A 16,365-nucleotide genomic window follows, 5' to 3' on the forward strand; every position below is an offset into this window, starting at 1 on the left:
TGTGTGTGTGTGTGTGTGTGTGTGTGTGTGCTCTTGGGTGATTCTGAAGAGAGGTTGCAGAAGTTGGTGGATGAATTTGGTAGGGTATGTAAAAGAAAAAAATTAAAAGTGAATACAGGAAAGAGCAAGGTTATGAGGATAAAAAGATTAGGTGATGAAAGACTGGATATCAAATTTGAGGGAGAGAGTATGGAGGAGGTGAATGTATTCAGATATTTGGCAGTGGATGTGTCAGCGGATGGGTCTATGAAAGATGAGGTGAATCATAGAATTTATGAGGGGAAAAGGGTGAGCGGTGCACTTAGGAGTCTATGGAGACAAAGAACTTTGTCCTTGGAAGCAAAGAGGGGAATGTATGAGAGTATAGTTTTACCAACGCTCTTATATGGGTGTGAAGCATGGGCGATGAATGTTGCAGCGAGGAGAAGGCTGGAGGCAGTGGAGAAGTCATGTCTGAGGGCAATGTGTGGTGTGAATATAATGCAGAGAATTCGTAGTTTGGAAGTTAGGAGGAGGTGCGGGATTGCCAAAACTGTTGTCCACAGGGCTGAGGAAGGGTTGTTGACGTGGTTTGGACATGTAGAGAGAATGGAGAGAAACAGAACTACTTCAAGAGTGTATCAATCTGTAGTGGAGGGAAGGCGGGGTAGGGATCGGCCTAGGAAAGGTTGGAGGGAGGTGGTAAAGAAGGTTTTGTGTGCAAGGGGCTTGGACTTCCAGCAAACATGCGTGAGCATGATTGATAGGAGTGAATGGAGACAAATGGTTTTTAATACTTGACGTGCTGTTGGAGTGTGAACAAAGTAACATTTATGAAGGGATTCAGGGAAACTGGCAGGCCGGACTTGAGTCCTGGAGATTGGAAGTACAGTGCCTGCACTCTGAAGGAGGGGTGTTAATGTTGCAGTTTTATAACTGTAGTGTAAAGCACCCCTCTGGAAAGTCAGTGATGAAGTGAATGATGGTGAAAGTTTTTCTCTTTCGGGCCACCCTGCCTTGGTGGGAATCGGCCAGTGTGTTTTAAAAAAAAATTTTCTTTTATATATATATTTTTTTCATTATATATAATTTTGGACCAAAAGAATATACCTAACCTATATATTTATATATAAATATATTTTAGATTTGTTTATATTTAATACTTAACAAACACAGTGATATATTTTTTTCGTTAGGTTCAGAATGATAAATTATTGCATACACAAATTTTCACTTGTCCTATATGGCAAGATGAACGTTGCTATTTAAGCCAAGATGGCAAGTTCTGCCTATATATATATATATATATATATATATATATATATATATATATATATATATATATATATATATATATATATATATATATATATATATATATATATATATATATATATATATATATATATATATATATATATATATGTATATATATATATATATGTATATATATATATATATATATATATATATATATATATATATATATATATATATATATATATATATATATATATATATATATATATATATATATATATATATATATATATATATATATATATATATATATATATATATATATATATATATATATATATATATATATATATATATATATATGTATGTCATGCTGAATATGTAAAATTGGTCAATTAGCAAGAACTTATTTAAAATTAAGTCCTTTCTAAAATTTTCTCTTATTCATTATTATACTATACTTACCGTGTAGAAGACAGGTAGTTACTATATTTACAGTGTAGAAGACAAGTAGATACTACTGACCACTACCCAACCTTCCTCATAACAAACATTAGTAAGCCACCACTCGAATACAACAAAGTTTCATTTAGACTCCATGACGAGGCCTCAATAAGGAATTTCATAGCAGACCTAGAGACTGTTGACTGGCCTACAGAATTCTCCAATGCCAATGGTATTGACGATTGGACAGACATTTTTCTTAACAAAATACTTAGACTATACAACAAACCTTGTCCTATAAAAACGAAACAGATCACGAATAAACGGCTTGGTTGCCCATGGCTAACCAGCAGCATTCTGAAATCCATTGATAAGAAACACCAATATGAAAAGCAATATAAACATGGCTAAATACACAAAGATATTCTTGAACACTATTCATCAGTTCTCACCAAAGTAATAAAGAAAGCCAAACAACTGCACCACTCCAGCAGATTCACTGACACAAGAGGAGATATAAAAAAACCTGGAAAACACTTTCCCACATTCTGGGGACCCACAAACTGAAAAAAAAACAAGAATATTGTTCTAACTAAACCTCATGAAACACAACTGCATCTCACTGATACAGCTAACAAGATAAACGACTTCTTCTCAAACATAGGATCTAAGCTAGCCAGTAAAATCCCATGTACCAATGCCCGTGCCAGGGACTACCTAGATGGGAATTTCCCAAATTCCTTTTATCTTGTACCAACTGAGCCCACGGAAGTCACTGCGATCATAAAGTCACTTAAAAATAACTCGGGGAATCTGTCTCACGTCCAACCATTATTGTACAAGCGAGCGGCCCATGTCCTTTCGCATGCTATTACATTACTTTTTAGCAAGTCACTAGAAACTAGCACTTTCCCGACACTACTCAAGACAGCAAGGGTTACACCAATACATAAAGGTGGTGACCCTACAGGCGTAAACAACTATTGGCCAATATCAAACTTACCATTGCTATCCAAAATCTTCGAGAAACTCGTGCACAGGAGACTATATTCATTTATAACGTCACAAAACATACTCAACCCCTGCCAGTTTGGATTCAGGAAAAATAAAAGCACTAATGATGCAATTATAAAAATGCTATACCTGCTTTACACAGCATTGGAAAATAGGGAATATCCGCTAGGAATTTTTATTGACCTAAGAAAAGCGTTTTAACACAGTAGGCCACGGCATCCTAATCCACAAACTTGACCACTATGGTATAAGAGGCCACGCGCTTGCATATTTTAAATCCTACCTTTCTAATAGGTATCAGTATGTCACCATTAAAGACACAGCCTCATCAATACGGCCACTTGATACTGGAGTTCCGCAGGGAAGTGTCCTTGGACCCCTGCTCATCCTCATTTACATCAATTATCTTCGAAACATATCCCAACACCTGAAACCCATTCTCTTTGCTGATGACACTACTTATGTCATCTCCCACCCTAATCTTGCCACCCTCAACACCATTGTTAACGAGGAGCTGCTCAAAATATCGACTTGGATGACAGCCAATAAACTTACACTTAACACTGGCAAAACCTACTATATAAAGTTTGGTAGCAGAGCAGGTGTTGCACCACTTAACATTAAGATCGACAACACTCTAATTGCCAGACATAATGAGGGCAAATTCCTTGGCCTATACCTCGGCAACAACCTAAATTTCAACACCCATATCCAACACATAACAAAAAAAGTATCCAAAACAGTGGGGATCCTCTCCATGATATGATACTACGTGCCACAAACTGCACTTCTCACACTATACCATTCACTTATATATCCATACCTCACCTATGCTATCTGTGCTTGGGGTTCAACTGTAGCAACACACCTAAAGCCAATAATAACCCAACAAAAAGCCGCAGTAAGAATAATCACTAAATCCCATCCCTGGCAACACCCCCCACTCTTCACAGATTTAAACTTACTCCCTGTTCAGAACATCCACACTTACTACTGTGCAATCTATATCTACAGGACCTTAAATCCCAATATTAACCTTGACCTAAAATGCTTTCTTGATAGTTATGACAGGATCCACAGGCATAACACCAGACAGAAACATCTCTATGACATTCCCCGTGTTCGACTAAACCTTTACAAAAATTCAATGTATTTCAAAGGACCTAAAATCTGGAACACCCTACCTGAAAACTCTAGAACTGCAGACACATTCATCACTTTCAAAACTATAGTTAGAAAACATCTTATCTCCCTGATCCACCCCGACAACTAACTACATGATAACCACCTGGTGGTTCACAATTACACTCACTCACCCACTGACTATAAACCCAGAAATACTAATCTTAATCTTAAAATAATAAATCCTAACTAGTCATAAGTTTGCATATGATACTCCAATATAGACACTTTGTATTGTGCCAAAACAAAAGCATTCACATTGCTAAACTCACAAATTATGATGTAGTCACTTAGCCTTAATACCATAATCTGTAAGGATTTAATGTTAAGAATTAATCTAAGTCTGCCCGAAATGCCTAGCCATGCTAGGTGTCCTAGTGGCCCCCTCTGTAATTAGTATTTTATAACATGTAAACAACACAATACCCAAAACCTGTAAACCCCACGTTGTAACCCTTATAGAGAATAAACTTGAACTGAATATTTACCGTGTAGAAGACAGGTAGCTACTATATTTTCTGTGTAGAAGAGAGACAATTTTTTTCTATTTTCTCTGGCAAATGGCACGTAGTTACTTTACATATGTTGCAGAAAGTAACTACTATCTTTACCCTGCACGTAGGTACCAATCATATCTTTGTTATTTTTTTCATGCAACTCAATCTTGGCTTTAAATCTGCATAGACTGTCTCAAGAAGCGAGTGAATCAACACATTCGTGAAAATGTAACTTAATTGCTAGCGTTGGTCTCATCTCTATAATTAATAAGACTTTTATTTTTCAGATTTGACGTGTCAACTGCACTAACAAAACCTCTATTTGACTAGCAAAGCCTAGATAACATGCCGAGACCAGGATGACTAGAGAACTTGTATAAATCAACAAGCCTGGGAAATATTCAGAGAACAGGAAGATTGAAAACCTCGCGGAGATCAGGGAGTCTGGAATACTTACAGAGACCAGGAAGCCTTGAATATTTACCAAGACCAGAATTCCCTGATAATTGTTGGAGGCCAGAAAACCTACATAACTTGCAGAGACCGGGAAACCTGCATAGCTTGCCGAGACCAGGAAACCTGCATAGCTTGCCGAGACCAGGAAACCTGCATAACTTGCCGAGACTAGAATACCTGGATAACTGGCCGAGACCAAAATACCTTGATAACTTGGCAAGATTATGAAGCTTGGAAAACTTGTCGAGATCAGGAAGCCTCATCAACTCTTTTAATTTAGCAGAACTCAGTAAACTGATAGTGAACAAGATAATGCTGAATGTGTGTTAGTGTCACTTAAGATAAGCTTTAACAGCGGGACTGAAGAGTATGATGATCAAGGCAAAATGGCTTTTCTAGATACCTAGAACATTACTGTAAGTAAATCTTTAGTAAGATTTACTTACTCTAATGAACCACAACACCTCCATTACTATACATGATTAATAATTGTGAGGGATGTCTACCTACCTGCAGGATGTTTCGGGGGTCAACGACCCCGCTTCCCGGTTCTAGACCAGGCCTCCAAATGAATGCCAAGAATATTTGGCATTCCTAGGTCACCCATCCAAGTATTAGCCAAACCGATCGTTGCTTAACTTTGTTGATCGTACGAGAAACAGTGTATTCAACGTAGTATGGCCGATGTCGATGTATTGCCATGTATTGTGTGGTTCTAGGTCATTAACATATGTTGCACTGTATGGTTCTGGTCATGAAGATGTGTTACCAATATTAAAAGGTTCCAGGTCACATGTTACCATTATTGTATGGTTCCAGGTCACATGTTACCATTATTGTATGGTTCTAGGTTATAAGAATGTGTTGCCATTATTGTATGGTTATAGGTTATAAGAATGTTACCATTATTGTATGGTTCCAGGTCACATGTTACCATTATTGTATGGTTCTAGGTTATAAGAATGTGTTACCATTATTGTATGGTTCTAGGTTATAAGAATGCGTTACCATTATTGTATGGTTCTAGGTTATAAGAATGCGTTGCTAACATTACAGGTTCTAGATGTGTTGTCACGTATTGTTTGGTTCTTAGTGAATCAACTTATTCAAGATAATAATAGAATTATTCACATCGCACAATAAGAAAATATAGAACTGAGATGAGTTATGAGACACAATGGAAAGTCAAAATGGTTGTAATATTATTACCTCATTAGGCATTTTCCACTATTATCTATCTGGTTCATAATTACTATCACATTTGTTTTGTCTCTTTCGTGAGGTGAAGTCCAGGATATTTACTTAATTTATGGTATAACTTAACAAATGTTTGAGGAGGTCTAAGGTCTGAGGTCTGAGGTCTAAGGTCTGAGGTCTAAGGTCTAAGGTCTGAGGTCTAAAGTCTGAGGTGTGAGGTCTGAGGTCTAAAGTCTGAGGTGTGAGGTGTGAGGTCTGAGATCTGAGGTCTGAGGTCTAAGGTCTGAGGTCTAAGGTCTAAGGTCTGAGGTCTGAAGTCTAAGGTCTAAGGTCTGAGGTCTGAGATCTGAGGTCTGAGGTCTAAGGTCTGAGGTCTAAGGTCTAAGGTCTAAGGTCTGAGATCTGAGATCTGAGGTCTGAGGTCTGAGGTCTGAGGTCTGAGGTCTAAGGTCTGAGGTCTGAGGTCTAAAGTCTGAGGTGTGAGGTCTGAGGTCTGAGATCTGAGGTCTGAGGTCTAAGGTCTGAGGTCTAAGGTCTAAGGTCTAAGGTCTGAGATCTGAGATCTGAGGTCTGAGGTCTGAGGTCTGAGGTCGGAGGTCTGAGGTCTGAGGTCTGAGGTCTGAGATCTGAGGTCTGAGGTATGAGGTCTGAGGTCTGAGGTCTGAGATCTGAGGTCTGAGGTCTGAGGTCTGAGGTCTGAGGTCTGAGATCTGAGGTCTGAGGTCTGAGGTCTGAGGTCTGAGGTCTGAGATCTGAGGTCTGAGGTCTGAGGTCTGAGGTCTGAGGTCTGAGGTCTGAGATCTGAGGTCTGAGGTATGAGGTATGAGGTCTGAGGTCTGAGGTCTGAGGTCTGAGATCTGAGGTCTGAGGTCTGAGATCTGAGATCTGAGGTCTGAGATCTGAGATCTGAGGTCTGAGGTCTGAGGTCTGAGGTCTGAGCTTCGCTCACACCTCAGACCTCAGACCAATTGTCTTTAAAGATTTAATAGGTTATACCATGAATTAAGTATATCTATATCTACTTCACCTATATCTACTTCACCTATATCTACTTCACCTATATCTACTTCACCTATATCTACTTCACCTATATCTACTTCACCTATATCTACTTCACCTATATCTACTTCACTTTACGAAACAGACAAATCAAATACGATAGTAATTATGAACAAGGTAGATTATAGGGGAAAAAATGAGCAAGTTATTACAAGAGGAGGGAACTTACGTGGTTCTTAAGACCATTATTCCTGCCAGGGTATAGAACTTACGTTGTTCTTAAGACCATTATTCCTGCCAGGGTATAGAACTTACGTTGTTCTTAAGACCATTATTCCTGCCAGGGTATAGAACTTACGTTGTTCTTAAGACCATTATTCCTGCCAGGTATAGAACTTACGTGGTTCTTAAGACCATTATTCCTGCCAGGTATAGAACTTACGTGGTTCTTAAGACCATTATTCCTGCCAGGTATAGAACTTACGTGGTTCTTAAGACCATTATTCCTGCCAGGGTATAGAACTTACGTTGTTCTTAAGACCATTATTCCTGCCAGGGTAAAGAACTTACGTGGTTCTTAAGACCATTATTCCTGCCAGGGTATAGAACTTACGTGGTTCTTAAGACCATTATTCCTGCCAGGGTATAGAACTTACGTTGTTCTTAAGACCATTATTCCTGCCAGGGTATAGAACTTACGTGGTTCTTAAGACCATTATTCCTGCCAGGGTATAAAACTTACGTTGTTCTTAAGACCATTATTCCTGCCAGGGTATAGAACTTATGTGGTTCTTAAGACCATTATTCCTGCCAGGGTATAGAACTTACGTGGTTCTTAAGACCATTATTCCTGACAGGGTATAGAACTTACGTTGTTCTTAAGACCATTATTCCTGCCAGGGTATAGAACTTACGTTGTTCTTAAGACCATTATTCCTGCCAGGGTATAGAACTTACGTGGTTCTTAAGACCATTATTCCTGCCAGGGTATAGAACTTACGTGGTTCTTAAGACCATTATTCCTGCCAGGGTATAGAACTTACGTGGTTCTTAAGACCATTATTCCTGCCAGGGTATAGAACTTACGTTGTTCTTAAGACCATTATTCCTGCCAGGGTATAGAACTTACGTTGTTCTTAAGACCATTATTCCTGCCAGGGTATAGAACTTACGTGGTTCTTAAGACCATTATTCCTGCCAGGGTATAGAACTTACGTTGTTCTTAAGACCATTATTCCTGCCAGGGTATAGAACTTACGTGGTTCTTAAGACCATTATTCCTGCCAGGGTATAGAACTTACGTGGTTCTTAAGACCATTATTCCTGCCAGGGTATAGAACTTACGTTGTTCTTAAGACCATTATTCCTGCCAGGGTATAGAACTTACGTGGTTCTTAAGACCATTATTCCTGCCAGGGTATAGAACTTACGTGGTTCTTAAGACCATTATTCCTGCCAGGGTATAGAACTTACGTTGTTCTTAAGACCATTATTCCTGCCAGGGTATAGAACTTACGTGGTTCTTAAGACCATTATTCCTGCCAGGGTATAGAACTTACGTGGTTCTTAAGACCATTATTCCTGCCAGGGTATAGAACTTACGTGGTTCTTAAGACCATTATTCCTGCCAGGGTATAGAACTTACGTTGTTCTTAAGACCATTATTCCTGCCAGGGTATAGAACTTACGTTGTTCTTAAGACCATTATTCCTGCCAGGGTATAGAACTTACGTGGTTCTTAAGACCATTATTCCTGCCAGGGTATAGAACTTACGTTGTTCTTAAGACCATTATTCCTGCCAGGGTATAGAACTTACGTGGTTCTTAAGACCATTATTCCTGCCAGGGTATAGAACTTACGTTGTTCTTAAGACCATTATTCCTGCCAGGGTATAGAACTTACGTGGTTCTTAAGACCATTATTCCTGCCAGGGTATAGAACTTACGTTGTTCTTAAGACCATTATTCCTGCCAGGGTATAGAACTTACGTTGTTCTTAAGACCATTATTCCTGCCAGGGTATAGAACTTACGTGGTTCTTAAGACCATTATTCCTGCCAGGGTATAGAACTTACGTTGTTCTTAAGACCATTATTCCTGCCAGGGTATAGAACTTACGTGGTTCTTAAGACCATTATTCCTGCCAGGGTATAGAACTTACGTTGTTCTTAAGACCATTATTCCTGCCAGGGTATAGAACTTACGTGGTTCTTAAGACCATTATTCCTGCCAGGGTATAGAACTTACGTTGTTCTTAAGACCATTATTCCTGCCCGGGTATAGAACTTACGTGGTTCTTAAGACCATTATTCCTGCCAGGGTATAGAACTTACGTTGTTCTTAAGACCATTATTCCTGCCAGAGTATAGAACTTACGTTGTTCTTAAGACCATTATTCCTGCCAGGGTATAGAACTTACGTTGTTCTTAAGACCATTATTCCTGCCAGGGTATAGAACTTACGTTGTTCTTAAGACCATTATTCCTGCCAGAGTATAGAACTTACGTTGTTCTTAAGACCATTATTCCTGCCAGGGTATAGAACTTATGTTGTTCTTAAGACCATTATTCCTGCCAGGGTATAGAACTTACGTGGTTCTTAAGACCATTATTCCTGCCAGGGTATAGAACTTACGTTGTTCTTAAGACAATTATTCCTGCCAGGGTATAGAACTTACGTTGTTCTTAAGACCATTATTCCTGCCAGGGTATAGAACTTACGTTGTTCTTAAGACCATTATTCCTGCCAGGGTATAGAACTTACGTTGTTCTTAAGACCATTATTCCTGCCAGGGTATAGAACTTACGTGGTTCTTAAGACCATTATTCCTGCCAGGGTATAGAACTTACGTGGTTCTTAAGACCATTATTCCTGCCAGGGTATAGAACTTACGTGGTTCTTAAGACCATTATTCCTGCCAGGGTATAGAACTTACGTTGTTCTTAAGACCATTATTCCTGCCCGGGTATAGAACTTACGTGGTTCTTAAGACCATTATTCCTGCCAGGGTATAGAACTTACGTTGTTCTTAAGACCATTATTCCTGCCAGAGTATAGAACTTACGTTGTTCTTAAGACCATTATTCCTGCCAGGGTATAGAACTTACGTTGTTCTTAAGACCATTATTCCTGCCAGGGTATAGAACTTACGTTGTTCTTAAGACCATTATTCCTGCCAGAGTATAGAACTTACGTTGTTCTTAAGACCATTATTCCTGCCAGGGTATAGAACTTATGTTGTTCTTAAGACCATTATTCCTGCCAGGGTATAGAACTTACGTGGTTCTTAAGACCATTATTCCTGCCAGGGTATAGAACTTACGTTGTTCTTAAGACAATTATTCCTGCCAGGGTATAGAACTTACGTTGTTCTTAAGACCATTATTCCTGCCAGGGTATAGAACTTACGTTGTTCTTAAGACCATTATTCCTGCCAGGGTATAGAACTTATGTTGTTCTTAAGACCATTATTCCTGCTAGGGTATAGAACTTACGTGGTTCTTAAGACCATTATTCCTGCCAGGGTATAGAACTTACGTGGTTCTTAAGACCATTATTCCTGCCAGGGTATAGAACTTACATTGTTCTTAAGACCATTATTCCTGCCAGGGTATAGAACTTACGTTGTTCTTAAGACCATTATTCCTGCCAGGGTATAGAACTTACGTTGTTCTTAAGACCATTATTCCTGCCAGGGTATAGAACTTACGTTGTTCTTAAGACCATTATTCCTGCCAGGGTATAGAACTTACGTGGTCTTAACACCATTATTCCTGCCAGGGTATAGAACTTACATTGTTCTTAAGACCATTATTCCTGCCAGGGTATAGAACTTACGTGGTTCTTAAGACCATTATTCCTGCCAGGGTATAGAACTTACGTGGTTCTTAAGACCATTATTCCTGCCTGGGTATAGAACTTACATTGTTTTTAAGACCATTATTCCTGCCAGGGTATAGAACTTATGTTGTTCTTAAGACCATTATTCCTGCCAGGGTATAGAACTTACGTGGTTCTTAAGACCATTATTACTGCCAGGGTATAGAACTTACGTTGTTCTTAAGACCATTATTCCTGCCAGGGTATAGAACTTACGTGGTTCTTAAGACCATTATTCCTGCCAGGGTATAGAACTTACGTGGTTCTTAAGACCATTATTCCTGCCAGGGTATAGAACTTATGTGGTTCTTAAGACCATTATTCCTGCCAGGGTATAGAACTTACGTGGTTCTTAAGACCATTATTCCTGCCAGGGTATAGAACTTACGTTGTTTTTAAGACCATTATTCCTGCCAGGGTATAGAACTTACGTTGTTCTTAAGACCATTATTCCTGCCAGGGTATAGAACTTACGTTGTTCTTAAGACCATTATTCCTGCCAGGGTATAGAACTTACGTTGTTCTTAAGACCATTATTCCTGCCAGGGTATAGAACTTATGTGGTTCTTAAGACCATTATTCCTGCCAGGGTATAGAACTTACGTGGTTCTTAAGACCATTATTCCTGCCAGGGTATAGAACTTACGTGGTTCTTAAGACCATTATTCCTGCCAGGGTATAGAACTTACGTGGTTCTTAAGACCATTATTCCAGCCAGGTATAGAACTTACGTTGTTCTTAAGACCATTATTCCTGCCAGGGTATAGAACTTACGTGGTTCTTAAGACCATTATTCCTGCCAGGTATACAACTTACGTGGTTCTTAAGACCATTATTCCTGCCAGGGTATAAAACTTACGTTGTTCTTAAGACCATTATTCCTGCCAGAGTATAGAACTTACGTGGTTCTTAAGACCATTATTCCTGCCAGGGTATAGAACTTACGTTGTTCTTAAGACCATTATTCCTGAGAGAGTATAGAACTTACATGGTTCTTAAGACCATTATTCCTGCCAGGTATAGAACTTACGTTATCCTTAAGACCATTATTCCTGCCAGGGTATAGAACTTACGTGGTTCTTAAGACCATTATTCCTGCCAGAGTATAGAACTTACGTGGTTCTTAAGACCATTATTCCTGCCAGGTATAGAACCTACATTGTTCTTAAGACCATTATTCCTGCCAGGGTATAGAACTTACGTTGTTCTTAAGACCATTATTCCTGCCGGGGTATAGAACTTACGTTGTTCTTAAGACCATTATTCCTGCCAGGGTATAGAACTTACGTTGTTCTTAAGACCATTATTCCTGCCAGGGTATAGAACTTACGTGGTTCTTAAGACCATTATTCCTGCCAGGGTATAGAACTTACATTGTTCTTAAGACCATTATTCCTGCCAGGGTATAGAACTTACGTGGTTCTTAAGACCATTATTCCTGCCAGGGTATAGAACTTACGTGGTTCTTAAGACCATTATTCCTGCCAGGGTATAGAACTTACGTTGTTTTTAAGACCATTATTCCTGCCAGGGTATAGAACTTACGTTGTTCTTAAGACCATTATTCCTGCCAGGGTATAGAACTTACGTGGTTCTTAAGACCATTATTACTGCCAGGGTATAGAACTTACGTTGTTCTTAAGACCATTATTCCTGCCAGGGTATAGAACTTACGTGGTTCTTAAGACCATTATTCCTGCCAGGGTATAGAACTTACGTGGTTCTTAAGACCATTATTCCTGCCAGGGTATAGAACTTATGTGGTTCTTAAGACCATTATTCCTGCCAGGGTATAGAACTTACGTGGTTCTTAAGACCATTATTCCTGCCAGGGTATAGAACTTACGTTGTTCTTAAGACCATTATTCCTGCCCGGGTATAGAACTTACGTGGTTCCTGCCTAGCAGGTTATTAATAGAATATTCAAGAGGTTGCTAGTAGAATTGCAGTAAATCAACCATTCAAATCATTATGAAGCTGTGTGTAGTCTGTGGTCAGTCAAACAAACGGGCTTCCACATGCATAAATTGTCATTTCTGTGGAAATTGGTGTCACGCCCCCTGTGCAGATATCCAAGAACTAGCTACAAGCAGTATTAAAACAGGGAAGTGTTTTTGGGTATGCCCAAATGAGATAAATCTGTGGACTAAAATCACAAGGGTATTAAAAGAGGTCAACATCAAAGCTGCTTTCATAGAAAACCTGGAAGCTTTCTACAACAGATGGGAACAAAAAAAGTCCGGGCTGAATGGTACTGCCCTTGATACTGGCCACGTAGTCAGAAACTGTAAGGCTGGAGATGATGTCCTGGTAGTCAGTAAATGGGGGGCTGATAGTGCTGTCCTGGGAGACAGAAATGGGGAAGCTGGAGGTGCTGTCCTGGGAGACAGTAATGGTGAAGCTGGAGGTGCTGTCCTGGGAGACAGTAATGGTGAAGCTGGAGATGCTGTCCTGGGAGACAGTAATGGTGAAGCTGGAGATGCTGTCCTGGGAGACAGTAATGGTGAAGCTGGAGTTTTTGTCCAGGTAATCGGGAATTATACGCAGGAAGGAATACATATAAATGACCCCATAGGGGACAGGAGCCATAGTAGGGAAACAAGTGTAGTCAAAGATAAGATAAAACCAATATTGCAAACTAGAAATACCGCAGGAAATAGCAAACAAGAGGACTCCACTAGCAATAGTGAGGATATATTACCAAAAACAAATGGTGGGAGCTCCATTGTTGGTGCTAGGGAGGATAGAAGTAAGACAGGGAAACATGCACCAACAGGGAATACAGTCACAGAAACCCAAGGCAAACGGAAACCAAGCCTGTGCACATACTATGCACTCGGTATCTGCTGGCATGGGAAATCTGGAAAAACAGATGGGACGTGCAACTATGACCACCCTAGGAAATGCCATGCCCATATGACAACAGGAAAATGCAAACTCCCTTCCTGTAAGCTTTTTCACCCTGAACTATGTACCTCTTCAGTACAGGAAAGACTGTGCTATAACTTAAATTGCCAGGCATACCATCTAAAGGGGACAAAAAGATACAAAACATCCAGGCCATGGGAAAACCTGGGTAGCCACAGCCACTCAAGAGGGAGAGGTTTTTTAGTGCCAGGAAGGAAAAAAAACTGGCAGGAAATGGCAGAAATCGTACACCAAATCCAGTCATTCCTGGAGTGGAACCACAGTCGATGGCCTCCACTCCAAACCAACAGATACAGATACTAATGCCGGAAAAAAAATCCCCCCCCCCCCAGTACCAACAATACCACCAGTCCGATAACATTCTTCTTTGCAAATATACAGGGTCTAAAGCCAGCAACAAACAACAAAATACCTTTCATCCGTGGACTGCTTACAGAGGCAAAGGCAATGTTCGCGGCTTTCACTGAGACCCACATAAAGGATCACTTGGACAACGAAATATGGATCCCAGGTTACAACCTATACAGATGTGACAGAGTGAACAGGCAAAAGGGGGGGGTTGGCCTGTACATTGCAGAGTCACTTGTTTGCACAGAACTGCTAAATGCCTCAAATGATGTAGTGGAAGTTTTAGCAGTAAAGGTCGAGAACCAAAACCTAGTCATTGTGATAGTCTACAAGCCTCCGGATGCAACATCCCAGCAATTCCAGGAACAGCTGTTAAAAATTGACCACTGTCTGGAAAACCTTCCAGCTCCTGCACCCAACATCTTGCTCCTGGGGGATTTCAACTTAAGGCACCTAAAATGGAGGAATATAGCAAATAATATTGTTGCAGTAATAACACCAGGAGGCAGCTCTGATGAAAACTCACACTCACGCGAGCTTTTAAATCTCTGCACAAAATTCAATTTAAACCAGCAAATAATAGAGCCTACTAGACTGGAGAATACACTAGACCTCATCTTCACTAACAATGATGATCTGATAAGAAATATCACCATATCAAAAACAATATACTCAGATCACAACATAATTGAGGTTCAGTCATGTATGCGCGGAGCCCCAGACCGACATAATGAGATTAGTCACGAGGGAGCATTCACCAAATTCAACTTCAATAACAAAAACATAAAGTGGGACCAAGTAAACCAAGTCCTAACCGATATAAGCTGGGAAGATATACTAAGCAACACAGACCCCAACTTATGCCTAGAGCAGATTAACTCGGTGGCACTCGATGTATGCACAAGGCTTATTCCTCTAAGAAAAAGGAGGAGTAGGTGTAAAACAGAAAGAGACAGGCGCTCCCTTTACAGGCGACGGAAAAGAATAACAGAGCGGCTAAAAGAGGTCAATATATCTGAAATGCGTAGGGAGACACTGGTCAGAGAAATAGCAAGCATCGAACTTAAGCTAAAAGAATCCTTTAGGAGTCAGGAATCGCGGGAAGAACTAAAAGCCATAAATGAAATCGAAAGAAACCCAAAGTATTTCTTCTCCTATGCCAAATCAAAATCGAGAACAACGTCCAGTATTGGGCCCCTACTTAAACAAGATGGGTCCTACACAGATGACAGCAAGGAAATGAGTGAGCTACTCAAGTCCCAATATGACTCAGTTTTTAGCAAGCCGCTAACCAGACTGAGAGTCGAAGATCAAAATGAATTTTTTATGAGAGAGCCACAAAATTTGATTAACACAAGCCTATCCGATGTTATCCTGACGCCAAATGACTTCGAACAGGCGATAAATGACATGCCCATGCACTCTGCCCCAGGGCCAGACTCATGGAACTCTGTGTTCATCAAGACCTGCAAGAAGCCCCTATCACGAGCCTTTTCCATCCTATGGAGAGGGAGCATGGACACGGGGGTCGTCCCACAATTACTAAAAACAACAGACATAGCCCCACTCCACAAAGGGGGCAGTAAAGCAACAGCAAAGAACTACAGACCAATAGCACTAACATCCCATATCATAAAAATCTTTGAAAGGGTCCTAAGAAGCAAGATCACCACGCATCTAGAAACCCATCAGTTACACAACCCAGGGCAACATGGGTTTAGAACAGGTCGCTCCTGTCTGTCTCAACTATTGGACCACTACGACAAGGTCCTAAATGCACTAGAAGACAAAAAGAATGCAGATGTAATATATACAGACTTTGCAAAAGCCTTCGACAAGTGTGACCATGGCGTAATAGCGCACAAAATGCGTGCTAAAGGAATAACAGGAAAAGTCGGTCGATGGATCTATAATTTCCTCACTAACAGAACACAGAGAGTAGTCGTCAACAGAGTAAAGTCCGAGGCAGCTACGTGAAAAGCTCTGTTCCACAAGGCACAGTACTCGCTCCCATCTTGTTCCTCATCCTTATATCCGACATAGACAAGGATGTCAGCCACAGCACCGTGTCTTCCTTTGCAGATGACACCTGAATCTGCATGACAGTGTCTTCCATTGCAGACACTGCAAAGCTCCAGGCAGACATCAACCAAATCTTTCAGTGGGCTGCAGAAAACAATAT

The 16,365-nt window shown here is 40.1% G+C and overlaps 1 protein-coding gene and 1 long non-coding RNA gene across 4 annotated transcripts in view; one reads left to right on the forward strand and one right to left on the reverse strand.

Moving 5' to 3' along the window:
- Nucleotides 1-7,077, forward strand: part of LOC138851066 (uncharacterized) — a 101,119-nt gene extending 94,042 nt beyond the window's left edge. For 2 of the 3 annotated variants that reach the window (XM_070103992.1, XM_070103994.1), the window contains 3 exons: nt 4,664-5,620; nt 5,720-6,877; nt 6,941-7,077. In XM_070103992.1, the coding sequence (XP_069960093.1) occupies nt 4,664-4,706 (43 nt within the window). In that variant the 3' untranslated portion in view covers nt 4,707-5,620; nt 5,720-6,877; nt 6,941-7,077. Of the gene's footprint in view, nt 1-4,663; nt 6,878-6,940 lie in introns of all 3 variants that reach the window. The other variant, XM_070103993.1, reaches the window with a different exon arrangement.
- On the reverse strand, nt 6,993-7,214 carry LOC138855298 (uncharacterized). Its single transcript, XR_011394516.1, has 2 exons — nt 7,072-7,214; nt 6,993-7,041 (listed from the first exon to the last, which is right to left on the reverse strand). It is a non-coding gene; the product is annotated as an uncharacterized lncRNA (long non-coding RNA).
- Between the last annotated feature and the right edge of the window lie 9,151 nt (nt 7,215-16,365).

Source organism: Cherax quadricarinatus, chromosome 88, assembly GCF_038502225.1.
Source record: "Cherax quadricarinatus isolate ZL_2023a chromosome 88, ASM3850222v1, whole genome shotgun sequence".
Lineage (NCBI taxonomy): Eukaryota > Metazoa > Arthropoda > Malacostraca > Decapoda > Parastacidae > Cherax > Cherax quadricarinatus.